Below are 25552 nucleotides of genomic sequence, written 5' to 3'. Positions count from 1 at the left end.
AGACCACCTGATGCTTCCCCTGCTACAAAGTGCACAGGATACACTCCTGCATTGTTCACCTCAGCAAATTCTAGAACACAGACCAATGCAAAAGCAGCAGCATGCCCCGGGCTCCACCACTGAAAGTGAGCCTCTGCTTGCCCTCTGCATTTCCAGGCCAGGAATCAGACTCCAGGTGTACCATTTCTTGGCTTTAGGAATAAAGACTTCAAGCTTCCTGAATGCTCCCAGTGGAGTCTCCAGTTAGACTCTTTCCCACTCTCATTTACCTCTTACTATGACTGCCACTCCTTCATCCTATTCTCAAATTGTACCTTAAATTGATCTCATTGTTCCTTAAACAGCTGGTATGCTGCTGCTTCTTAAGGGAGTATACACTGTTCTTTCTTCAGTCTAGGCTCTCAGTATCAGACACTGAAGCCCAGGCTTGAACGAGAGATGGTCCTGAAGCTGATAACGGAGCAGCGATGACCCAGACTCAGAAGTCCTGCTTTCAGAATTGATGGAAAAGCAGGTGGAGGCTGGCCTGAGATAGGGGGAGTCGGGGGCCTGAGTCAGACCCAGAAAGATGTTTATTCAGGTGGCTTGAGCCAGAACAGGCAAAGAAAGAATCCAAATTTTAAGTAAGGGAAGGAAAGCAAGAGAGGGAGGAAGGCAGACCCCAGCTGTCCTGTTGAGCATGATAACAAAACAGGAAAAACTAATCAAGATCTAGGAATATACGTAACACCTGGGAGGAAACAGGGCTATGACACTGTAAAAAGGTGATGTATGTTCTATAATGAGGCAGATGTCCTTAGACTTTACAGCTTGCCTCCCCATGATCCCAAGAGGTTCCCACCCCACGAAGCTGCCGCAACAGTTGCCCCTATAATCCCCAGGGGATCCCGGTAAGTTGGAGACAACTGTCAGGGTATTGTCTTGGCTGCCTGGCACTCACCAGCCTCACATCATCCCCCAAACAGAAGTCTCTCTAGTAGGCTGTGTGACCCTCTGTCCTTCTGAATTTGTGCTATCCGGCCTCTCCTACTATGTCTGCAGATTTCCTGAATCTGTCCCCTTGTTCAAGACACTGGCACTGTTCCATGCTAACTTCTGTCATCATCTTGGAGAACTTCAAAGTCCATGCAGACCCACTCCCAATATCTGAGCCCCCCATGCAATAATCAATCTCCAGGCAACCTCCCATGCACTCCTCTCAGGCACTCACTCCTATAACTACACTCTTAAACTTGGCCACTGCCTGGGTCTGCTCTGCTTCCAGTATGAACTATTTAGACATTCCAGTTTCTGACCACAGCCTCCCATCTTCCCAGGTTACTTTTTTAATTACCCTCAGTGAAACTACCTACTCCTGTCTTCACTCCACTCAGTTGTTCTACAAAGTTCCATGGCCCAGCATAGACATTACTAATTTGTGAATGGTCTGAAACTCCTTTGCTCAATTTCATTTCAATTGTGTGGTAAGGTTTCAACTCTGGATGATCCCTTAGTACTCATTTTTCCTACAGTTACACCTAGATTCCTGAGCAGGCAGAGATAACCACAACATTGGGCCAACTGGTGTAACTATACATTCATGAATAATACCACTATAAATTCAAACCCCTCAACATTAAGCAGAAATCCTCTCCCTGCCACAATCTGACCTTTCTCTTATTTTAACAGACCTTTCAAGAGCATCCAACAGCCTAAAACCTTCCCATTCCTTCCACATTAAGAAACCCACTCTTCCTGGTTTTACTCCACCTCTGGCCCCACCTTCTCTTGTCACCCTTACTGGTTCGTTTTCCTTTACTTATCCATTAAATGCTCCTCAGAGTTCTCTTCCAAGCCATTTTCTCTTCTCGTTATCTTACTCTGGATATCTTATCTATTACGATGACTTGAATTACCTCCCCTGGCTGCTGAGTTTATGTCCCGCTTCCAAATCATCATCTAGGTACCAAAATCCCAACATTTTGAATGGCGTCACCAGCACAACCAGTCGCTTAAGCCAGAAACCCAAGATCTGCTTCAGAATTCCTCTCACCAAGCCTCAATGCCCCACCAGTCCTCCTAGCTGAAGTTCTTCCACCTGCCCGCTCCTTGCACCGTCACTAGTGACCTCATCATCTGGCCAAACCTGGGTTCCTGCAACACCCCTGCTTCTCACTGCTCCACAAACCCTGTCATCTTTATCACCTCCTTAGATGGATCTCAAGTGACCAGCTCTGGAAATACAAAGATAAATATGAGCTGAGAAGACTGCAGCCTAATGCACAAAACAATCACCACACAGTATTTAAATGTTGCAGTTGACCTCTTCCTGTAGTGCTTTGAGAATGCAGACGGAGAAATTAGTTCTGCTTTGGGAGTAATGGAGTAGGAAACAACTAGGCTGTCTGGAAGGATGAGTAAGACTCTGCTAGTCAGATGAGTATTCGGCAGCGAGAAGCACGTGCAGAGGTACTGAACAGTGTCTGCTGGATGGTTCACAGCCCAGCCTCCAAACATGCCCTCTGGCCTGCACAACCTGCCTCAAAACACCCCCTTACTGGAGGCACTCAACTGGTGCAGAGTCCTGGAACCTGTGTGCCAGTGGTTCCTCTCAGGTCTTGTTCTTGGAAATAAGTCTTTACCGTCTGAGCCAGTAGGGGAGCCCTTAGAAATAGGTAGAACAGACTGTATCTTTATACCTGGGCCCACGGCAGATGTCTTTTGGAAGAGGCCAAGGACTTGTCATCCCAGTCATCTTCTCCCAGAACTAGTCTTCTCTGCCCATAGTTTGGCCTAGTATATGCTGATCTAGGCCCACTGCAAGGCAGAAACAACAGACACATTCTTCTGCCAATCCCCACCCCAAATGGCATCAATCAGTTGTGATTTATAGAGACCCAGCTCCCACATCACCCCCACTCAAAGAACTGCTCACAATCTATTAAGAATCTCTAAAAATCTTATAAAATAAGGCTGTTGAAAGGCTTATCTTGAGCTTTCCCAGAGTCTTCCTCAATCAACAAATTCATCCTTTACTCTTCAACCCCTAATCCTGCTTAGGGAAGGTCTTTAGAAACAGTAAGGTTTGCAACACACAACAGCCACAGCAACAGTTACTGAGCATCTCCTACGTGCCCAGCCTTGGCTACAGATTTCCTCATTAACCCATACAACAATCCTGAGTCAGTAATTCTATCATTTACCAAGTGAGTAGCAAGACATTCCAAGAGTAAAAGGCTCTCAGCAGTCAATGACAGGCCAACCTGATTCCAATATCTGTGCTCTCAGCCAGACAAACACCAGGGCCCAACAGAACAACAGATGCTAGGAAGGTTAGGGCCATTCAGCTCCGAAGATGGAGATGACAATCAGGGGAAAAAGTACTCAGTACAGGGACAATCAAACCATCTTGACCGAGACGTCCAGATGATGTTGGTGGACTACAGCCAAGTTGCCTCTGCTGATGTGAGGGCTGCTGCACTTGCTCTAGAGCCAAGCTGCCCTAGAGCCAAGAAGCAATGCCTGCCTGCGGCCTTAAAGGCCCGAGCAGACTAACGCTTTGTAGAAGCTTTGGGTGAGCAGAGGGATCTGATGTACCAACAGGAAAATTAGAACAGAGAGTGGAGATGCTCAGACAGAAAGCTCATATGGCTTCTGAGAGATGGAAACAGACACCAAACCCAGAGATGCCTTGAATTCCAAACCATGTAGTTTCCATGACACTGAGGGGATCCGTAATTCCCACATACTCCTGTGTTCTCACAATGAACTCCTTACTCTGTAGCTAGCCCTAACGACTTTATGCTTCCTAGAACCAAGAAGCCGTCTTTACATCAGGGTTGAGCCAAGAGTTTCATTACATTTTCTTCTTGAGATGGAGTAAGGGTGGTACCAGGCCCCAGGTCACAGTCTGGCTGGATACAGTCTTCAGAGTACTGAGTTTGGAGTTCAAGATTTGCCTCCTCGTTCAAGGGGGGCTCCAAAGGTCACCTGCGCTTGTAGAGACAAGGCTGAAGCTTCAGGCCTGAGAGCTGAGTCGTGGGCCCTACCCGAGGGGGCCCGGTCTTTTCAAAATCAAACAAGAAGAAGTGGCTGTTGGTCAGATCCTAGGTACAGAAAAGACCCAGTGAGCTCTAAGTCCTCACCCCAGCTCTTCAAATCACCTCCGTCCAGGCCCCACCCCTGCTCAGAAAGCTTCCCAGCTCTCTCCCACTACTCAAGCCTTCAAGGAGCAAACATCTGTGTCTGACAATGACCTCCTTCCTGAACACCATTATTAGCCTGAAGGGCCACACATGTGACAAAAACAGGACAGATTTCCTGGGGTCCTCACCTTGGAGATGACCTTGAAGCCCAGTTTGGTGACAGCCCCCAGAAAAGTCCGAACATCTTCAAAGCGGCTGCTGACCTCAGCCACTTTCAGGAGACCCCTGAGAAGGACGGAAAGTTCTGGGTAAGTACACTGACATGCGCCATGTGCACAGTCATGCATCTGTGTCCTGGGAGCACCTACCCTGGCCTTCAGCACTCGATTTGCCTCCTCCAGGAAGTCTCTGATGTTGGTTCCCATCAGTGAAAGGCAGAACACAGCCACATCTATAGATTCATCCTCCAGAGGCACCTGTGGAGAGTGAGAATGTTGTACTAAGCACACATTATGCGAAGGAGAAAGCCAGCACTGAATGCTAGGAGTAGACACAAGGATGCAGGGTGAGCAGAGTGCATTCTATGGAAGGAGAGAGGGGCTTACCTGGGCCATGTCACACACAGTGACCCGGGGGTCCAGAGAGGCCAAGTCAAAGCAGTGTACAGGGTTCCGGATACTTGAAGCCAGGCGGCAGTCCCCACAGCCAAAGTCAGCTACCACCAGGGACGCAGGCCTGGGAATGGAAGGGAGGAAGAGCTCACTGGTCCAGTCTGAGCCTGGGACTGACACACCTAGCTTCTCACAGCACCCAATTTTCACTAACCGCTGGCGAAGATCCCTGGCGATGCGGTCTACCGGCTGCAGTGGCCACTTCTTGACTTGGTTCTGGAAGCCACGGTGGTAGAGGAGAAAGGCCTCAGGGTCTTCCTGGAAGAGGCGCTGCGCAGCACTGCTGGGCCCTGAGTACAGCTGTTCATTGAGGTAGCGGAACCGGGCACCGTCCAGACGCTGGGCCATGCGAGCTCGAAGAGCCTCTGCCCGGGCTCCATGGTTGTCTGGACTGGGGGCAGAAGGCACCTCTGCCTCCTCTGCAGAGGCTGGGGGCCTGCTCTGGTGGCTGAGATGGCCGAAACTTGTTCTTCTGTCTACGCTTGTTCTTCTGCCGGTTCCGCCATTGCTTGCGACTCAAGGTATGGGGAGGATTAGAGGAAGGGGTCTCACAGGTTGGCTTGGTGGGATCACTTGTAGCACTAGAATTCCAAGCTTTAGAACCTGAAGAAAGAGAGACAGAAAGGCATACTGGGGAGCAAGATGCCCTGAATTCAGAGGCTTAGCACGTCACCCTGGCCATACCCCCGTCCCTAAGAGAGAAACTGTGGTCTATGTGAAAGTACTTATTCCCTAACCCCAAACCTACTGGTGGCAGAGGAACTCTGTTATATGTAGGATCAGCTGATCCCCACACCCCCAGCCCTCATCATCCCCATATACTACCTGTTTGGTCAACACTGTCCAGGGGCTGGGCAAGATTTGAAGGGATCTGTTTCTGGCATTTCCTCTTTTTTTTCTCTTCTTCAGCCAAGTCACTGCCAAGAAGAGCCCCTTTGTGGCACTTCTCCCTTTCCACTTCCTCTTCCTTGGAGTCACTGCTAGGTGGGCCCCGTTTGTGACGTTTCTTCTTCCTTTTCTCCTCTACTTCATTAGACGCACCAGCAAACAAGCCCTTTTTTGGGCGTTTCTTCTTTGTTTCCACGACCTCCTCCTCCTCCTCAGAGTCACTGCCAGGAAGGCTAGGGGACTGCTGGGGAAGAGATGCTACCTCCAGGGCCCGTAATGTGGCCAAGAGCTGGCGGCGGTTGGAGCCCTGGGGGAAAACAAGGGATGAATGAAGGGGCGAGAATGGATGGGGCCTAGGGAGTAGAAGAGAGATGGGGACCTCATTCAGATGCTGGTTAGAGGCATCTGGATTATTCCCAATCAACCACCTAGCTTATCACGAAGACTGCCAGGGCCTGAAGAACTTTCAAAATTGCCATCTCAACCTTTGGGAGGCTGGAGAGCAGAGAAACCACCCACCTCACTTTCTTCATTGTATAGATGAGGTGATGGGGTTCCCAGAAAAACACTGTAAGGCCACAAGCTACAGGACCAAGGCTAGTGACCAGGAGTTCCAACCCTCAATCTCAGGTTTCTACCTCTGGCTAATACCTTTTTATAACAAGTAGGAAGATTTTTGAAAATAAGAGTGACATGATCACACATGTGTGTATTAAAGATGCCTCCAGTTGTAGTGTAAAGAACTGAAAGAAAAAAAAAAAAAACACTGAAAGGGACAAGCTGCAGACAGAGGCCAGTGGTGGGGATTACAGCAATGGGTCGAGGGGTTGAAGAGGAGGGAATAAAGCAGGCAGATTTCATGTCACAGGCTGACTGAAGGACAGAAAGAGCCTGAGCAAGTGCAGTAGCCCTCACATTGGCAGAGGCTTAAAGGAGGTCTACTGTCTGGGAGACCGTTCTGGATTGAAGTCCTACTGGACGGGTTACTCATCCTGGAGATTCTCAGTACCCCCTCAGCACCAGCTCCCTTTGAACAGTAGTACTGACAGCCCTTCACTGCCATTCAGTTTTGCTCTTTCCAATCTCCACACGGCAACCAGTGACCTTTTCAAAACGCAAATCTGAAGAAATCATTCCCCTGCTAAAACACTCCATTGGCTTTTATCTTTAACATGCGCAAATATTCTAACGTAGCCCTCCGATTTCTACCACACTGCCTCTCATTCTGTGTCATGCTCCCTTGCGCCCGGGTCTCTCCACATGCCTTTCCTTCCAAGAAACCCTCTTTGCTTCACTAACTTCTACTCACCAATTCTCTCAGTTCCAAAGTCACTTTTTTTTGGAAATTCCGGATTTGGGGAGGCTGCAGGCGGCCCTCCTCCCCCTAATTACACACACGGCGCGCCCCAGATCCGGAATCCAGCAGAGTCTGTTCTGAGGACCCCTGCGGGGCCACTCACCTTGATTTGAGAGACTGCCGTGGGCCGAAGCCCTAAGGCTACAGACCCGAGGTCCGCGACTACAGGGGCCTCCTCGGCCCACTCCGGCTCCTCGAACATGGGGCTGGGGAGCGCAAGGTTGCGGGATCCACGCGCTTCTCCACGTGCAGACAGCGTCTCTAGGAATCAGACCTCTCAGAGACGCCGGAACAGGGCAGGAAACCAAAGAGTGAGAGCTGAAGTGGCTAGAGCAGCCGGCGCAGTGCCGAAAACCATCGAGTTTAAACACTGGTGGACTAGAAGGGCAAGAAAGGCGGGAGGGAGGGGCTGGGAGAAGGAGGCCCGCGCTGGCCTGAGAGGGCCAGGGGCGGGGCCGGGCGGCGGGCGCGGCCGGACGGGAGTTCCCCGGAGAAGGCTCCTCTAGCCCGAGTCCCGGTGAGTGTGGGGGCACCCGTGCCCCCTCCCCAAGGCTCGAGCTCTACCAGGCGGTCACCCCTCACTCCATCTACTCGGTTCCGAGTGAGGAACGAGGGCGATCCCCGGCAAGGACCTCCGATCGCCTCCTTCAGGGTATACGGCGCCTAAACTCCCCACCCCCACCCCCACCCCCAGCTCTGTTCGCTGTTAGGGTCTCTGTGCTTGCTCTCGTGACATCCCTTCGGGAGACACTGCCTCTTAATCAACGCCTACTTCGCCCGATCCGCCTTTCCCTCGCGCTCAAGGGACACAGTCCAGTACCATCCCGCTGCCTCCCTAACTCCTTTCACACATCCAGTAGCTGGGGACGCAGAGCCCAGACCCCCAGCCCAACACACTTCTCTCCTGTAGGGGACAAAGCCTGGGGCTCACCCACCCCCCTAGATCCTTCTACAGTTCCCGCACTTTCCCAGTCTAGGGGACTCTGTGCCGGGACGCTGCTATGGACGACATTTTCACTCAGTGCCGGGAGGGCAACGCGGTTGCGGTCCGCCTGTGGCTGGACAACACGGAGAACGACCTCAACCAGGGGTGAGCTAGGGTGGCTGGGGGGCGAGAGGAAGGGCAAAGACAGACTCCTTTCCGCGATGTGGGGTGCTCACTTCTGGTGCGGGCGGCTAACTTTCCTATTCAGTGTGATGAGGGTTAAGCACAGCCTGTCAGCGGGGCAGAGGGTCTCCACACCGGAAGCTGTTGTTTGAGCTGAATCTTGACTGAATAAGAATTTACAGGCAGAGTCTGCAGAGAAGTTTTCTAACCTCAGTGAAGCTCATGGGCAAAAGCTAGGGGGCAAGACACGGAGCAGAGTGCCAGAAACTGTCCGGAGCTCCATATGGCTAGAGGAGGGAAAACTGCTGGGCTTCTGTGGGCTAAAGCTCTAAGCACAAGTGTAGAATGACGGAAGTTAAGACTGGAAAGGTCTGCAAGGGTCAGTCAGATCATGCAAGAGTATTTAGGCTATAATAATGTTTTTATTGCAAGGGCAAGGGTTTAGAACCATGTAATGGGAGAAGGCAATAGCAACCACTCCAGTACTCTCGCCTGGAAAACCCCATGGACGAAGGAGCCTGGTGGGCTGCAGTCCATGAGGTCGCTAGTTGGACACAACTGAGCTACTTCACTTTCACGCATTGGAGAGGGAAATGGCAACCCACTCCAGTGTTCTTGCCTGGAGAATCTCAGGGATGGGAGAGCCTGATGGGCTGTCGTCTGTGGGGTTGCACAGAGTCGGACACGACTGAAGCGACTCAGCAGCAGCAGCAATGGTATGATGAGATTGTCCATTTGTTAAGTGTCATCTTGGATGCTCTGTGAAGAGCAAATGGTGATGTGAAGAGAGGCAACTAACTGCCTAGCCCATCTTAAGTGGTGATGGCTTAGACTAGAATTGGGGCAGGCAAAAAAGTGATCAAATTCCTGAAATCTTTCGGATAAAGAATCGGTGAGACTTGGTGTGGAAAGTGAGGAAGGTCAAAGATGATGATCAGGGTTCTGGCTTGGGCAGATAGTGGTTCCTTTTATTGATACGGACAAGGCTGAAGGGTGGTGAGTTCCACTCGACACATTTAAGTGACAATAAAGTGGAAATGTGGAATAGGCTGCTGGATTCCAGGAGAGAGATGTGACTTGGAGACAAAGATTTGGGCGATATTAGCATGAAGATCGGAGAAGGCAATGGCACCCCACTCCAGCACTCTTGTCTAGAAAATCCCATGGACGGAAGAGCCTGGTGGGCTGCAGTCCATGGGGTTGCTAAGAGTCGGACACGACTGAGCGACTTCACTTTCACTTTTCACTTTCATGCATGGGAGAAGGAAATGGCAACCCACTCCAGTGTTCTTGCCTGGAGAATCCCAGGGACGGGGGAGCCTGGTGGGCTGCTGTCTATGGGGCTGCACAGAGTCCGACACGACTGAAGCAACTTAGCAGCAGCAGCAGCATGAAGATGGGCTTCCCAGGTGGCTCAGCAGTAAAGAATCTACTTGCCAGTGCAGGAGCCTGCAGGAGATGAGGGTTCAACCCCTGGGTCTGGAAGAGCCCCTGGAGCAGGAAATGGCAACCCACTCCAGTATCCTTGCCTGAGAAATCCCATGGACAGAGGAGCCTGGCAGGCTCGTCCATGGGGTTGCAAAGTCAGACATGACTGAGTGTGTATGCACGCATGCACACACACACAACACACGCCTGGCAGGCTGGTCCATGGGGTTGCAAAGTCAGACATGACTGAGTTTGTATGCACGCATGCACATACACACACACACATACACACAGCCTGGCAGGCTGGTCCATTGGGTTGCAAAGTCAGACATGACTAAGCATGTACACGCAAGCACACACGGGCACACACACAGCATGTAGATGGCACCTGAAGAGGTGGATATGAAACGGGATGAGAAACCTACAAGACCAAAAAGGAGCAACTAGAGGTTGAAGAAGAAACAGGAAAATATACTAGTAAGGCTTAAAGAAGTGAATGTTTCAATGAAAGGAGAGTGGTCAGTGGTACTCTAGACTGCTAAGAGGTCAAAGAACTTGAGCACTGAAGTGTAACCATTGAATTTACAATTAATTATATATTTAATGATCTCTGTGAGAGCTGTTTCGGAGGAAAACAAGTGGAAAAAACCATACTATACTTGGTTCCTTCATTTAAGGAACTATGCTGAACATGTACTGGGTGCTAGAAGTCCAGAATCAGACATAATGCTTGCCCTCAAGGCAGTGGTCTCCTGGGCAGGTTGAATGTGAGGTAGAGAAAGTGAATGTAGACAAGTTCTTTAAGGTTGGCTGAGGCAGGAAGGCAAGAAAAGCAGTAGTGACGCTGATTCAGGATAGTGGAATTTTTTTTAAAGTGAGGAGAAAATAGATTTTAGGTTTGAGAGTTAAGGATCACCTGTCACTTTCATCCAGGCTTTATGGGTCCCCATTAGACTCTATGCTATTTCTCTGTAATTCACACTCGTTCCATTTTTCATATAATTCTTCAAACGGTGCTCTGATAAAGACAGAGAACACAGCTACTATTTTGTTGGTGGCATCATAAAGGGTAGGTAACTTTTTCCAATGAAGCTGGCATCTAGGAAGACTGCTGCCAAAACGTGAAAGAGTGGTATTAGTGAAAGTGGTGCAGGTATGAGTGGACAGGCTTCGGGGCCCCAGTTGGCTATATTGTGGGTATGAAGTAAGGGTCAATTTCCTGCTGGTCTCTTTGGGATTAAAGTTCAGGCTCTGGGGTGACCGGAGCCTGGCAGTGGTTAGAACCCTTGTGCCCATACTTTTGCTCTCAGGCTCTGGCCTTCTCTGGGGTCATAGACTGCCAGCGGCTGATAAACTGGGGCACAAATTAAAGAGCTGGGATGCAAAACTGACTGATAAGTAAGGGGTGGTGATTGCTTTAGGAAGAGGGAGGGAAATACCTCCCAGGAAAGCTTTTGGTTATCTTTGTGAACAGATGGGGGCAGCTGTAGAGGGAAATCAGTAAGTTAAAGGTCACACCCACCACCCATTTTGGCTTTGGGGACATCTGGATTGTCTGGGGTGACCATACCCCTGATCGGCTCCAGGCCCCGCCTAGAGCCCCCACACGGGAAGTGACCGCAGCACTAAGGCATCCGGAGGCTGACGGCCCAGACCACGGGACCGCCCCCTTGCTCCGCCCCTTGGATCTGCAGCCCAGGACTGGAGGGAATTTCCTTTTATGGCCCCAGGCTGTCAGGCAGGCCTAGTTTCCACCCAATTGTGGGGTTTTTTTGTTGTTTTTTGTACCTTTAACTTTATAAAATAGAGAAGTTCCTGGGAAAAGAAAAAAGTTAGGTACAGCTTTCTAATTAAGTCATTCTCATTTTCTTGTTTTCTGTACCTAGGATTGCTTAAGAATCCTGTCTTATGTGGCAGTATCTGCCTCATGAATAACTTACCCAAAGCCTTTCTCCTTTTCATTATAAACCCCTCCAAACCATCAGTTTAATTCCATTCCCTTTTTAGATTTTAATTTCAGTATCAGAACCAAAACCAATCAGTAAGCTTGCTTCCTCTTCCATAAACTGTGGCTTTTCTTCTCAAAGCTTCCCTTCCTTCGTATTAACATGCACTGAACAGCTGTTGTCAATTCTCAAGAGGCTTAGTCTAATAGACAAGACAGCCCATTTAACAGATTTTTACAATCCAGTGTGACAAGTACCATAATGTAGTAAGGCAGTGTACAAGATGTGGTGAAAACAGAAAGAACTAACAGATGTTGCCAAAGGGGTACAGAGAAAACCAGATGAAGAATGTTACCATTTAATGAGATAGAAAGTACCCAGGGAAGAAAGGCTAGAGGGAGATGAAAACAGGAATTGTTAGGATTTCAGGTAGTGGTTGGTTGGGTTTGACACTCAGAGGAAGGTCTGACAGCTTTGGGAGTTGCTGGCATGAAGAGCATCAAAGTTCTAGAGGTAAGGCTTCCCAGGGAGAGTATGCAGAGTGAATATTAAGTTTTTCCTGTGTCAAAGCCTTTGCCCCCATCCCACTTCCAAATCAATGACCCTTGTGCCTTCCTCAAAGGGACGATCATGGCTTCTCCCCCTTGCACTGGGCCTGCCGAGAAGGCCGATCTGCTGTGGTTGAGATGCTGATCATGCGGGGGGCACGAATCAATGTGATGAACCGTGGGGATGATACCCCTCTGCACCTGGCAGCCAGTCATGGGCACCGTGATATTGTACAGAAGGTATGTATGAACCCTTTGACGCACATGCCGGGAAGTAAGACACAGGCACTATAATATAACGTACAAAGTATGTGTACTCATCTCCCTCCTTGCATGCCTCAGTACACTTCTCTCATGTGGGACTGACTGTACCTTCTACCTCTTTCTGTTTGGCCACGGGGACCAGCTGCTGCAGTACAAAGCTGACATCAATGCGGTGAATGAGCATGGGAATGTGCCCCTGCACTATGCCTGTTTCTGGGGCCAAGATCAGGTGGCAGAGGTGAGTACTCAGGCCCTGAGCTCTGGGATGGGTGGGAAGGAAGTCTGAGCTTGAGCGGGAGACTCTGGAACCCTCAACCCTTCCTGTGAACAACATTCACAAGGTTTGTACTGCATCTGCACTCATGGTTAGTTGGGAATGCCCTCATCACAGCCATCTCTTAATTCCAGGACCTCGTGGCAAATGGGGCCCTTGTCAGCATCTGTAACAAGTATGGAGAGATGCCTGTGGACAAAGCTAAGCCACCCCTGAGAGAGCTGCTCCGAGGTCTGTCCCCACCCACTGCTTGTGTCCTCGTCTTGTCCTAGCCTGTCTCTTTCCACACAACAGCTGAGGTCAAGACTTTTGTCTTTCTTCCCCAGAGCGGGCAGAGAAGATGGGCCAGAATCTGAACCGTATACCATACAAGGACACATTCTGGAAGGGGACTACCCGCACTCGGCCCCGTGAGTCAGCTGTGAGGGGAGGGGTGGTGAGAGAATAGTCCTGGACTCCTGGGGCTGGGAAAGAGGGAAGCTGGGTACCTGACCTGCCCACACTCTCAGGAAATGGGACTCTGAACAAACACTCCGGCATTGACTTCAAACAGCTCAACTTCCTGGCGAAGCTCAACGAGAATCACTCTGGAGAGGTAACTCCCCACCCCACCCCACCCCATTACCTGTTGTGCACCTGTTTTAAGTTTCTCCTCCAGCTAGTAGGCAAGAAAACAGTGGCCTTAGTTAAAGCCTTCTAACCCTTATCTGCCCCTCAGCTATGGAAGGGCCGCTGGCAGGGCAATGACATTGTCGTGAAGATGCTAAAGGTTCGAGACTGGAGTACAAGGAAGAGCAGAGACTTCAATGAGGAGTGTCCCCGGCTCAGGTGGGGCAAGGCCTAAACTGGAAGCCTTGATTTCAAGGAACCCTGTCCAGCACTCAGGAGATCTTTCATGCTGGATCTCAGCCAGGAACATTCTCTCCCTCTTCCAGGATTTTCTCACATCCCAATGTGCTCCCAGTGCTTGGTGCCTGTCAGTCTCCACCTGCTCCTCACCCCACCCTCATCACACACTGGATGCCATACGGATCCCTGTACAATGTGCTACATGAAGGCACCAGTGAGTACGGGGTGCTAAATCTCACTGTAGCAGAGTGTGGGGAAGGAGAGTCTGTGACCCTCTCCAAGTGATTTAACTCTTGCCTTCTCAATTAGATTTTGTTGTGGACCAGAGCCAGGCTGTGAAGTTTGCATTGGACATGGCAAGGGGCATGGCCTTCCTACACACACTAGAGCCCCTCATCCCACGACATGCACTCAACAGCCGTAGTGTAATGGTGAGATCACAACTTCACTCCCAGCCCAGGCCCCAGAGGTCCTTTCCCTAGAATAGGACTTACCTCCTTCCACACAACTATCTTCTTTTCCTCAGATTGATGAGGACATGACTGCTCGAATCAGTATGGCCGACGTCAAGTTCTCCTTCCAGTGCCCCGGGCGCATGTATGCACCTGCCTGGGTGGCTCCTGAAGGTGAGTGATGGCATTATGATGTGAGGCAGAGAAGGGGCAGCTCAGTAGTAATGGAAGGGAACAGAGACAGGACAAGCAGCTGGAACAGATAAGTCCTGTCCCTCCAGCTCTGCAAAAGAAGCCTGAAGACACAAACAGACGCTCAGCAGATATGTGGAGTTTTGCAGTGCTTCTATGGGAACTGGTGACACGGGAGGTACCCTTTGCTGACCTCTCCAACATGGAAATTGGAATGAAGGTGAGAGCATAACTGGATATACTTGTGTTGGGGGAACTGTAGTGGTAGTGACAATTGTAGTGGGGCTGGGCTCCTGCCACACTGATTCAAATATACAGAATCCTGTCCTGAGGGCTAGACGTCTCTCCCCACATGAGACTCAAGTTCTGAGACTCACCTTGTTTTTCCTTGTTTTCAGGTGGCACTGGAAGGCCTTCGGCCTACCATCCCACCAGGCATTTCCCCCCACGTATGTAAACTCATGAAGATCTGCATGAATGAAGACCCTGCTAAGCGACCCAAGTTTGACATGATCGTGCCTATCCTGGAGAAGATGCAGGACAAGTAGAGCTGGAAAGTCCTTGTCTGAACTTCAGAGGTGTCAGGACACGGTTAGGGGAGTGCACCTCCCCAAAGCAGCAGGCCTCTGGTTGCCTCCCTTGCCACTAGTCATGGTACTACCCCAGCCATGGGGCCCATCCCCTGCCCCCATCCCTACCACTGTGGCCCCAAAAGGGAATGGGCTCAAAGCTTTGTCACTTGCCACACGGTGTCTCCCAGCATGGGAGGGATCAGCCCTGCCTGTCACAATAAAGTTTATTATGAAAACAGGCTGGTGTGGGGACAAGAGAACAGACAAGTACATTTAGACTGGGTGGCTCAGGTGAAGTAGTGCGGCTTCTTCACATTGATGCCATACTCGCTGAGGGCAGGGGTCAAGTCCTCCATGGTTAGAGTGTACTTGCGGTCCTGAGGGAAGAGGGAAGAGCACCAGCTGAACACAGGAATTCCAGATTTCAATCCCAGGCGGGTGACCCTGTGTAGGTCTTTCACCTCCCCTAAGGCTTAATTTCCCTCAAAGGGGTTTCAGGATAATTTAAGCCTCTGCTGCTGTAGGAGGTAATTACTGAATCAATGAGCCTCCCCTCACACCTTGCTCTTGCTTCGGGAGCTGCCAGAGGCTGTGCCCTTCATTTTGCAGTGCTGTAGGGCATCGTTGGCAATATCTGAGATGAATTTCTGGGCAGCTAGGGAGATAAGCCGAATTCTAGAGAGAAAAAAATGGTATGAGAAGGTCATAGACAACAAACTCCACACAAGCAACCCAACACTCTAACCTGCCCTGAGTTTACTCACATGCGTGGGTCGGAGGCCTCAAAGCCAGCACGGTTCAGGTAGTAACCAGTCACTGCATCAGGGATCTGAGAAATCAATTAGACGACTGTAAGCGTTAGCCCTGGGTACTGCGGGGCTGAGAGCTGGGGTAAGGGAAATGGAGGGCAGGCCTGGCTATCAGGAAGTTCCCAGTTTGGGTGGGCAGAAGGGAAAAATCACAAAAGCTAGGAAGGGAAATAAACACAAGAGGACGCAGCAAATCCAGATGGTGTGGCACAAGTTGGCAATGACAGCGAGTCAGGAGCCTTGTTCAGGCGGGAAGCCCACCGTAGGCGTGTAATCCTCCAGCTGCATCAGGAAGTCCACTAGAGGCGTGCTGGACACCACCGGCTTCACCTCTCCATTGGCCGCGCTTGGCAGCACGTAAACCCCGTTAGACATGGCCCCCTCCGGGGGCGCCGCGCCGCCAGTCGTCACCGGAGCTGGAGGAAAACCAGCAAACTGAGACACGGAGGTGGGAGGCTCGAGGGTTCCGCTAGGTCTGTCTTACCCTCTGCCCTCACCCGCCGCTGGGCCCAGCCCAAAACGCGGCCCTCGCCCTCACCCGTCCCGGCCCTCACCCGCCCCGCGCCGCTCGGCAGGCTCCCCGGCCCGCGCCGCCACGGCTCCAGTGCCCCCTGACGCGGCTCCAGCCCCAGGCCCCCCTGCCGTCCCCGCGGGGCTGGCCTTGTTCTCCGCGGCGGTGCCGGCGGGCAGCGCGGCGGGGGCCGAGACCGCGGGCGCCGGGCCCGGGGCCGAGGCGGCGGAGGCCGGCGCCGCCTCGGGGTCCGCGCCGGAGCCACTGCAGCTCATCGGGCCGGTGGGAGAGGCGGCGAACAGAGCCGCTTCCGCTTCCGTTCACGTTACGCACACACCAGGGGTGACGTCACGCGCCCACGACTCGTCCGTCCCACACCACGTTTGCTCCTCCCTTAGGCCTCCTTCCTTTATTCCCCACCCATCCAGCCGCTACAGGACAAAGGCCAGAGGGCGGAGACCAAGTGTTGAGGAACTGCCACTAGTTTGGACATTTCGCGTCCGGACCCGCTGTTCTCCAGTGTGGATCCTCTGGGATGGGAACCCTTCAATGTCGAGGATTCTTTTTTGTGGGTTTGGGGCCCCTCACCCAGCCTGACGCCTAAAATCCTTGCTTTGAGGCTCATCGCCCCGACACCTCTCGACTGTTGGTCGCCTGCCAGTCTGCATCTTTTCTAGTTCCTTTATCCAGCCTTTTAAGGGTTTGTAGTGGAGTTGAATAGCCTCTTTCCCCGCCAGCTGCCCAAAGTGAAGGTAACCGGACAGCTGACACAGTGCTGTTGCAGATGGGGAAGAGATACAGTCCACCGTCCTTACAGGTGGTGAGAGGTTGGTAGGATTGGTTCCAGGACTCCCCCCTACTCCCGTCCCCAACCCTTGTATACCAGAATCCGTGGATGCTCAAGTCCGTTATATGAAATGGCATAGTATTTGCATTGTATACTCTAAATCATCTCTAGATTGCTTATAATATACAAATGCGATGTAAATAGTTTACTGGTGCATGGTAAATTCAAGTTTCGTTTTTTATAATTGGAATTAAAAAAAAAAAAATCTTCAGTTCATGGTTAGGTGAATCTGTGAATGGAGAACCCGAGGATACAGAGGGCTGGCTGTCTTTCAGTCTTAATAAACAATTTATGTAAAATCACGGCTAGTGAAAGAGTGGGGTTTTCAACGCAGCAAAAATTTATTTTTGTCAGTCCTGAGCTAGGGTCTGCAAATACAAAGTTAAGTAGGAGAAGGTTCTAGTCCTCCAGGCACTAGTGGTCTTGGAAAGGGAGGCAAACAGTTAAACTGGCCATTTCACCAATATATGGGAGTTAAAATACTGGAGGTAGACACAAGGTGTGCAGTGCAAGGGAGGAAGGGAACTAATAGTTGCTGCCTACATCTGTGTGTTAGGCATTCCATTAAGTTTATTCCACTTAATGATTTCCTGAATATTAGAGGCAGGTATCAATATCCTCACCTAACAGATGAGGAAAAAGTCTGAGAGAGTTGAACTTACTTGCCCCAGGTTCTCTCTAGTGTATATCAGAACCAAGAATCTAAGATTTTCCTGTCATACCCACATCAACTAGCTTCAGGGAGCCAAAAGATTCACAAGAGAAGGTGAGCTGAGTCTTGAAAGAATTCTGGACCTCAACCAGGCACAGGGAGCCAGGGGTAATGTTAGGGCAAAGAATATCTTGAGCAACAGTGAATGAAAGTGCATGGAGGCGGGTGCAGGGAGACAGGGAAGGATAAACAATTTGTTACTTGGAAACAAATAGTAAGTAAGGAGATAGGTTTGTAAGTGATGATAAAAAGCTTGACCTATATCCAGTAATCTTTGAAGGCTCTTAATTAAGTAGATGACCTCATGAGATTTGCATCTTACTCTGGTAGTTGGTTTTGCGGCTTCCCTTGTGGCTCAGTGTTAAAGAACATGTCTGCCAATGCAAGATACCCATGTTCCATCCCTGAGTCAGGAATAACCCTGGAGAAGAAGTGGCAATCCACTCTGTATTCTTGCCTGGGAAGTCCCAGTCCATGGGGTCACAAAAGTGTCACACACAACTTAGTGAATAAACAACTGGTAGATGGTTTAGGGAAAGGCAGGATGTAAGGACACTTCTTGCAAGGGCCTCAATTCAGAGGAGCGGGAATATGGCTCACAGCTAATGTAGTAGCAGTGGAGCTGGAGAGAAGTAGATGAATTCAAGATACACTTTGGAAATATAATTGGAAGAACTTTTGGGTTGATAAAGATGTATTTAAGAGCTAGAGTCAGTAGATAGTAGTCACTTGTTGACAAGGTGATGATGGGAGGAGTTGAAGGAAATGGGAAACTTGGATGATACTTTAGGCTTCTGGCTCAGTTGGAAGTGTCAAGCATAGTGTCATTTATAAATAAGAAACAAAAGAGAACAGTTTGGGATTGGGAAGAAGGGAGATGAAATGTTGTGAATTACACATCTTGCTTTTGAGGTATCAATCACTGTAGGATGGAAAGTCTGATTTAGTGAGACGGTGATGGCTGTGGATGCCAGTCATTGATTTGTTCCAGTGGACAATGAGTCAAGTGAGAAGAGCAAAAGACAAAGGATAGAGCAATGATACTACATGGATTAGGTATGATTAGCATTTACACAGTTGTAATGCAAATCCTGTATGCAGCTCAGACAAAGATAGAATTGTATTGGGAGGACAAAAGAATGGGTGGTGGGGATTTTGAGTGATTGGGACAAGGCAGAAGAATGATCACAGGCTAATAGGAAGTCAGTAATGGCTATAACTGGGCAGGGGGAAATCAATAAACAGCAATATAAGCATGTTATTTAGAGATAAACTAGTGGTGGAGAACATGCCTGCCAATGCAGGAGATTTAAGAGATGCAGGTTCCATCCCTGGGTCAGGGAGATCCCCTGGAGGAGGGCCTGGCAACCCACTCCAGAATTCTTGCCTGGAGAACCCCAAAGACAAAGGAGCCTGGCAGGCTACAGCCCATGGGGTCACAAAGAGTCGGACACGACTGAAGCGACTTAGCACACACTAAAGAATCATCAGAAACAGTTGAAATGATTGCCTCAAGTAGCAGGAAATGGTGGTAATATACAAGGGGTGGCTATTTTTTTGCAGTAAGACTTAAAGAAGTATTTGACAATGTGCCCATATACTTTGATAAAATAAAAACCAAGAGTTATAAAATTTTACAAAAGGATAGAGCAACAAAATACAACAACGTTTAATGAGGAAGCAGAGAAAGAGAAGGAGGGAAAAGGGAATGAAGGAGGAAGAGGGAGTGGTCAGAGAAGAAGTTAAGCCCTGGAAGCTAAGAAAGAAGAGGCAGTAGGCTTCTATGACAGGGAGCTCACAAAGCAAAGGTTGGGAGTATTTCTCAGGGAAAAGGAAAGAGTGAAACAGTAAGAGTAGAGGTCTCATGGCAATGAATTGAGGAGTGAGGATGCAGTGAAATAGTGTACACAGACAGTGTAGAAAACACATTGGAAAAGCCTGGTTGAAAAGAAACAGAGCAGGGGGCCCCGGGGGGTGGGGGTGGGAGTGGTTGTATGCAGGGGATGCTCCCAAATAGTGCTGGTTATGGCACCTGTTGAGGAACCTGGGGCAGGGGCTGGGGGACCTGAGTATGATGGAACAGGTAGGGTTGGGAGTCAAGTCAAGCTCACAGCATTTCTGGGTTAGGGAGATAAGCTGTTTGTGGCAGTCAATGGTTGAGGGTTCAGCAGGGCCTCCAACACTGCAGAATAAGGGACCCAGCCACCTGCTGTGGGGCAGAGGACAGGCCCACCCTTCTAGCAGGAGAGGGTCAAGGGTTCATTAGTGTCTTCAGCAGAGCTGGGAAGTTGGGTGTTCCCCAGCCTGTCACAGGATCCCAGCCAGGGCCAGAGCAGAAACCTTGACCCTCCACCTCTTCATTTAGACAGGACTCATGGCAGCCACGGGTTACCTAGGGAGAGGGTGGGCATCAGATCTGGACCTGCTGATATTAACAGACTATAGCCCCTTACCCTGTATTCACATTCCAGAGGCTATCCCACCCCATCAGAATTGCCCTCAAGTTCATCTTAGCACTCAACATACTCTTACGAGTATGAATGTTGTCATTTCATATGAAAGTGGCCACAACCCTCCCTTCCATACTCACATCAAAGAGTCCTGCCCCATGCTTCTGGTAGAGCCTTGGGTTGAGAAAACCAAGAGGGGGTAGGCCTCTGAGGATTCTGTGTTCATTTATCAGGGATAGGAGTCCCCCAAACACTGGAGTAGAGGCCTGCAAGGGTGAGGGTGCAAGTAGAGGTCAGGGATTCAGAGTGGTTGGACTTTTTTGGAGGGATGGGTAGGAGGTCTCTGAGGAGTCAGGGGTTCTGGGTGCAAGGTCTTGGGGTTGGAAGGTAGGGATATTCCCTGGGTGGAGGTTTGGAGCCAGACTGATTCTCACCGAGGTACCAGACACCCATGGAATGGGCACATGGTTGCTGACCACCCAGTAGCCATCAGAGAGTGCAGCCACGTCTGGGTAGGCGCGGCCACTGGCATTGAAGTAACTGGATGGTGGCAAGTGGGGACTGGAGCTCAGGTACCGGGTTACAGCTTCCTCCTGAAAGACACTGTTGAGTAAGTACCATCTGCTGAACTGAGGATTCCACCCATCTCTCCTTCCACCAACACAAACACACACGTACCTGGTACGAAGGCCGTGGGAACACATTGCTGAAGCCGCCACCACTAATGTAGTCAACGACCTCATCTGTGACTCGGAAAGGGTTCTGAAAGGATGTGCCTCCCACCGTGGTGACATAGGGACTGAGGGCAGAAGACAGCACTCAGAATGTAGCACTTCTAAGACACCTCCAGAATGCATAGGGCTGAGTGACTGTGGCCTGGGTCTTGCTGGAGGGACTGGGAAAGCACTCTGGTGAAGTATGTACATGGGGAAGACTGAGAGGTTTGTGGCCCTCAAGGCATGGTCTGAGGTGACTGTGCACACTTCTCCCTACAAAACATCCACCAAATCTCCCACTAAAATGCCTGGGGACCGAGGAAGCAGAACACTGGGATCTCTGTCCTACTCAGGAGATTCAGGGCCTGGGACCTTCGGGAAGAAGAGGGGGTGCAGGAACCAGAGCAGAGACTGAAAATACTGCATGATCACGATCAGAGCAGGTACAACTGAGTGCTGACCCACAGGAGCACCTGGTGGGGTCAAGGCAAAGGTTCTAGACCATGAGATCACAAGTAAATGGTGGGCTTGGGTGCTTACCTGGAGGCAGGGAAGCTGGGACGGAACTGGTGTCTGCCAGAGACAGACCAACACCCGGCCCCACTGTCACCTGGGAGAGAGACCAGGTTTAGCATTCAGTTTCATTGGTCAGAGCTTGGAATGTGGGTTCAGATGTCAGAGAGGAAATTCACGTGTTAGTTATTACTGCAAGAGGTCAGAGTTGAGGTCAGGTCAGTGGTCCATGTTGAGTTCAGATTATGAGTTAAGAGATCAGGTCCAGGAGTTACTCTGGGGTCAAAGTTCTCATCTCGAGGGGGCGTGGGTGGTGGTGGGGTCTAAGTTTAGAGTAGGAGGTCACCTGAGGCAAAGAGCAGCGTAAGACCCCGAGCAGCCGCCTTCATGAGCTCAGTGTTGACCCGCTGGATATAGGTGCTGCTGAGGGAGTCCTCGTCATCGCCGTAGCTCACGGTGTGCACGTATGGCAGAGCTGACTCATTACTGAGCAGCAGAAGCCACTGCAGGAAAGGCTCCTGTGACTCATGCCGGCCTGGATGTTTTTTGGAGTAGGGGGCACAAGGGCAATCATTTGGGAAGTTGTCAGGATCTCCTTCTAGCTCATGGAATTCCCTTGAGGGCGCAAAGATCACTACTCCCCCCCAGTTCTGTCCCCACCAATCAGTCCCCTAGGCAGTACCAGGGCTACTGTAGACCCAGGTAGAGATGTTGGCACCAGCACTCATGAGGTACTCCACATCTAGGCTGGCCTCAATCCCGGCCCGGCCCCGGCCCTGTTGTCCAACCACACGGGCTACCGATGCCTGGTGTGCAAAGTCCCCACCGAAGAGGCGCATGAACTCAGCCAGGTCTGAATCGTGGAAATACTGCTCCAGGAACTACAGAGGGAGTCAGAGGAGATTCATGTGTCAGAAGACACAGCCCCAAGGGTCAGGTCAGGGGATGCTGTCCCAGATCACAGGATGAGAGCCCAGGGGTTAGAGTCAGAGAGTCATCACCAGGCTGGTCAGGCACCTTGAGGAGGCTGCGAGGATGCTGAGGCTCCCTGCATGGCTCACCTGAGCACAGGCTTGACTGTTGTTGGTTGTGCCAGAGCCCACATCTTGTGCCGTCAAGTTGTAACGCTTACGGATCACGGATGGGGTCACTCCCAGATGCAGGCCAACAGTCCCTGGCACCTGTGGCTCCGGGTGTTGTCTCAGGGTTGATGTAGGGGGAAAACGATGCAGCCCCCCCACTGTGGGGAGGAGTCAGGCTTGAGGAAGAGATCTTTTAGACTCCAACCCTCATTTCACCGCTGTGATCCCACCCCCACTCGCACCCCCTGTGGCACCTGAACTTCTCCCATCCCTGGCTCTGCCCCTCCAACCTCCAGCAGCCCCACTGGGTGTTACCAAAGTCCACATGCGGGGCCAAGGCCTTTGGGAGCCGGTAGGGATGTAGGGACCTCACAGCATGGGTCTCTGCAGGTCCTCCCACATAGTGATGAAACTCAGCCCCAGAGAGCAAAAGCTCTGCCTGTCTGGAGGTCAGAGTTCAGAAAACACAGGTCAGAAAGCATGGAGCAGAGCAGAAGAGGCTGCCTGAGCATCACCGGGTAGTTAGTTGTTATCTTCCCATACATTTTCACCCACAGCACCTGCAAACTCTTGGCTCCCTCCCCCTGGTAGGGAGACAAATCTCCCTGATGGGGTGATCAATACCCTCTATGAGGCAATTATCTCCTCTCACCGGACACTCAGCCAGCAAGTCAGAAAGTCCTGTGTGGTCACTGAGTGGCAGTTCCGGGCTCCAGCCGCCAAAAGCCATTTCTGTACCGTGTGGAGGGTCAATGGTGATGGCCGGACCAGTTCAGCCACATCCTCTAGGGTCAGGTACTTGCCTGCAGGGATTCAGTAGAAAAGCAATGCCTTCGTTCATTGCTTTTCCAAATTGCTCTTTTTGGACTTCAACCAGGAGACACTGGGACTTCCTAGGGAAACTGGAGCAGGGGCTTGAGGGATGGGTGGGAAGCTTCTAGTAAAAAGGCAGGCCATACAGGTGTAGGCTCAACTTGGGGGAATATGGATTTATCCTAAAGGAGAGTAGGTTGCAAATACCGCATGATCATGAAAAACAAATGAGATTAATAGATTAAAAATGTTCTTTTGGGGGTCAGGGGGTGTGCCACACAGCTTGTGGAATTTTAGTTCCCTGACCAGTGATAGAATCCAGGCCACAGCAGTGAAAGCACTGAGTCCTAACCACTGGACTGCCAGTGGAATTTAAAAAGAATGTTCATTTTAAGTTTATTTCCAATAAAAGTTTTCAAAACTTTCAGGACCAGTTATAAGATGATATCTAATTTAGCTCACATCTTGATACTTACTGATTTCAGGCTAAACATGATGGTGAGTCACCGTTCTGCATGGATCATGCACACACCTCCTGGGTGAGCCTTAGATTGCCCCCTCACATGCTTACCACTCCCACTCCTTCCCCACCACAAGGGGCTCCCTCGGAGGAAGGACACAGTCCAGCTTGACCATTAGAGCGAAACACCAACTCTTGGAAGAGAGTGTGAAGTTTAAAGGGAGTGGACTGGAGGGGAGGAGACGGCAGACCATTGAGGGGGCTGGGCAGCAGTCCATGTGAGAGAGTAATCAACTGAGTTGGTGGCAACAAGGAACGATGAGACAGTGGACTGTTTCAGAGCTGGAACTAACAGCTTTAGGGTTTGAGTGGAGGAATAAATGAGAGTGAATTTAGCAGGGGTTGGAGGTGAAATCTGAGGTAGTGAGCTAAATTTACATGTACTGGATGCCACTTCCCCACTTGTCTGGCAGCTGGTAAGCAGTAGAGTCATAATTTAAATTCAGGTTTGATCACCAAGCCTGTGCTCTTAACCATACCCACTTTCAGTTTTTTAGCCTGATGAACACAGGTGGAAAGTTTTGGAGGGAAGAATGTGAATTAGTTTTGGACAGTCTACTTCCCATTCACTTTTTTATTCAGAAACTCTTCAGTGAGGGTCACTGCCATTCATCTGTCCTATACCACCCCCTCCGCAGGCCCCAAGACAATGCCCTTGACATGACCTGCACTGTCCCATGCTCAGCCCAGCCCCGTGTCCCTCCACTGCATCCCATATCCTGCCCCTTGGTCCCGTCAAGCACCGTAGCGAGGAGAGCCAGGATCCGACACAGCCTGCACCAGCTCGGACAGTCTCTTCACATTCTGCTGTCTCAGGGCAAACGTAAGACTCAGCTCTTCCTCAGGGTCCGCACGGCCCAGGGACACCCAGCCAGGGGGCAGCCTGCAGGATCAGGGGTCACACAGACTTCATTATTAAAGTGGGGATGGGAAGGTTCAGTACTAGACCTAGATTTGGGGGAAGATTCCGGAAGCAGATTTGAATCACAGGAGATGGATGATCAGACTGAGCCTGGGAACTATGGTGGGGGGTACCAGGAGCTGGTAAGCCAGTGAGGGAGGCTAGAACCAGGATAATAGATGCAGGACAAGCCATGGAGAAGGGGCGGTCAGTGCTAAGTCAACTCACCTCCTCTGCTGGTCAGGCTCCGGGCTGTAACTGCATTTGCCAGCGACAAAGAGGGCAAAGAGCCCTAGGAGGCTGCAGGGACAGCACATGGGTTTCAGCAGGAGCTGGACTGTTGCTGTTCCCACCCTCCAACATAAACTCCCTCCAACGTGATTCCCTTCTCCCGGAGCCCCCCAGTTTCTCACCCGGATCGGGGTCCCATTCTGCCTTTCGGCTTGTCGGCTGTCATGTGACAGATCACATGAACCCTGTAGTCCTCCACCACCACCTCTGCCTAGGAACTAGTGACGTGCTGGCCCCGCCCTCAAATGGGTGGTCCTGAATGCTGGAGAAGGGGTGGGGCGGCCACTCAGATGCTCCCTCTGTGGACTGTCAAACACTGGGTGAGCCCAGGACTCACCACAGTGTAGGCGGTGCTTAAGAAAGGGGCTCTGGAGGCCCATAGACCCAGAGATCCGGGTCCTTAAAAGAAGTATGATATCAGGAAAGTCACAGCTTCTCGGAGCCTTGGTTTCTTCATGTAGAATATGGAGACTGTTAGGTTAAAACTGCTCTGCCTCAGCAGATTGCACTGAAAATTTACAGAGATAAAGCAAGCAAACCCCTCGGAGAGCCTCACATGGCAGAAGCTCAACAAATGTGAGCTGTTATTATATATGAATATATTATATGTAATGACCCCACAAAAAACAAATAAACCACTTGGCTACTCTTGTATCCAACCCCACCTCTTTGAAGACCCTCAAGCCTAGAGCTGGTCATCTCCAAGGTCTCCCC

At 50.7% G+C, this 25552-nt stretch overlaps 4 protein-coding genes across 9 annotated transcripts; 1 reads left to right on the top strand and 3 right to left on the bottom strand.

Moving 5' to 3' along the window:
* Positions 1–3668: 3668 nt before the first annotated feature.
* Positions 3669–7333, bottom strand: RRP8 (ribosomal RNA processing 8). Its single transcript, NM_001192374.3, is given in 9 exon segments — positions 3669–4085; positions 4313–4409; positions 4493–4497; positions 4499–4600; positions 4730–4859; positions 4950–5225; positions 5227–5398; positions 5621–5990; positions 7144–7333. Coding segments are annotated over 9 exon segments (1371 nt in total). The 5' UTR covers positions 7243–7333; the 3' UTR covers positions 3669–3965.
* A 170-nt stretch (positions 7334–7503) lies between these two features.
* ILK (integrin linked kinase) lies at positions 7504–14911 on the top strand. 6 transcript variants are annotated; one of them, NM_001034693.1, is made up of 13 exons: positions 7504–7557; positions 8018–8130; positions 12145–12310; positions 12477–12572; positions 12743–12839; positions 12935–13018; positions 13118–13203; positions 13327–13436; positions 13544–13671; positions 13767–13888; positions 13984–14083; positions 14191–14321; positions 14500–14911. In NM_001034693.1, the coding sequence occupies exons 2-13, from the start codon at positions 8042–8044 to the stop codon at positions 14647–14649; spliced, it is 1359 nt and encodes a 452-aa protein (NP_001029865.1). In that variant the 5' UTR covers positions 7504–7557; positions 8018–8041; the 3' UTR covers positions 14650–14911. The 6 variants fall into 6 exon arrangements, with proteins under 6 accessions (NP_001029865.1, XP_005216186.2, XP_005216188.2 ...); XM_005216129.5 differs by having other exon boundaries at positions 7505–7557; positions 8013–8130; XM_005216131.3 differs by having other exon boundaries at positions 7505–7692.
* On the bottom strand, positions 14880–16295 carry TAF10 (TATA-box binding protein associated factor 10). Its single transcript, NM_001098968.2, has 5 exons — positions 16037–16295; positions 15744–15898; positions 15438–15502; positions 15234–15348; positions 14880–15050 (listed from the first exon to the last, which is right to left on the bottom strand). Exons 1-5 carry the CDS (start codon positions 16266–16268, stop codon positions 14961–14963), a joined length of 657 nt encoding a protein of 218 aa, NP_001092438.1. The 5' UTR covers positions 16269–16295; the 3' UTR covers positions 14880–14960.
* A 2902-nt stretch (positions 16296–19197) lies between these two features.
* TPP1 (tripeptidyl peptidase 1) lies at positions 19198–25027 on the bottom strand. The gene is given in 13 exon segments (NM_001075718.1): positions 19198–19944; positions 20143–20268; positions 20437–20595; positions 20681–20801; positions 21259–21328; positions 21578–21766; positions 21914–22112; positions 22293–22471; positions 22629–22756; positions 22966–23116; positions 24390–24529; positions 24776–24847; positions 24961–25027. Coding segments are annotated over 13 exon segments (1692 nt in total). The 5' UTR covers positions 24978–25027; the 3' UTR covers positions 19198–19803.
* Positions 25028–25552: the final 525 nt, after the last annotated feature.

Source organism: Bos taurus, chromosome 15 (genome assembly GCF_002263795.3).
Source record: "Bos taurus isolate L1 Dominette 01449 registration number 42190680 breed Hereford chromosome 15, ARS-UCD2.0, whole genome shotgun sequence".
NCBI lineage: Eukaryota > Metazoa > Chordata > Mammalia > Artiodactyla > Bovidae > Bos > Bos taurus.
This window is presented reverse-complemented; position numbering and strand designations above follow the sequence as displayed.

Coding starts and splice junctions, on each gene's coding strand:
- ILK (NM_001034693.1), top strand. CDS start 8,042: ATGGACGACATTTTCACTCAGTGCCGGGAGGGCAACGCGGTTGCGGTC. Junction 12,311..12,476: donor ACCGTGATATTGTACAGAAG/GTATGTATGAAC, acceptor CACGGGGACCAG/CTGCTGCAGTACAAAGCTGA. Junction 13,437..13,543: donor GAGGAGTGTCCCCGGCTCAG/GTGGGGCAAGGC, acceptor TCCCTCTTCCAG/GATTTTCTCACATCCCAATG.
- TAF10 (NM_001098968.2), bottom strand. CDS start 16,268: ATGAGCTGCAGTGGCTCCGGCGCGGACCCCGAGGCGGCGCCGGCCTCC. Junction 15,899..16,036: donor TGCCGAGCGGCGCGGGGCGG/GTGAGGGCCGGG, acceptor GTTTTCCTCCAG/CTCCGGTGACGACTGGCGGC. Junction 15,503..15,743: donor TGGAGGATTACACGCCTACG/GTGGGCTTCCCG, acceptor TTGATTTCTCAG/ATCCCTGATGCAGTGACTGG.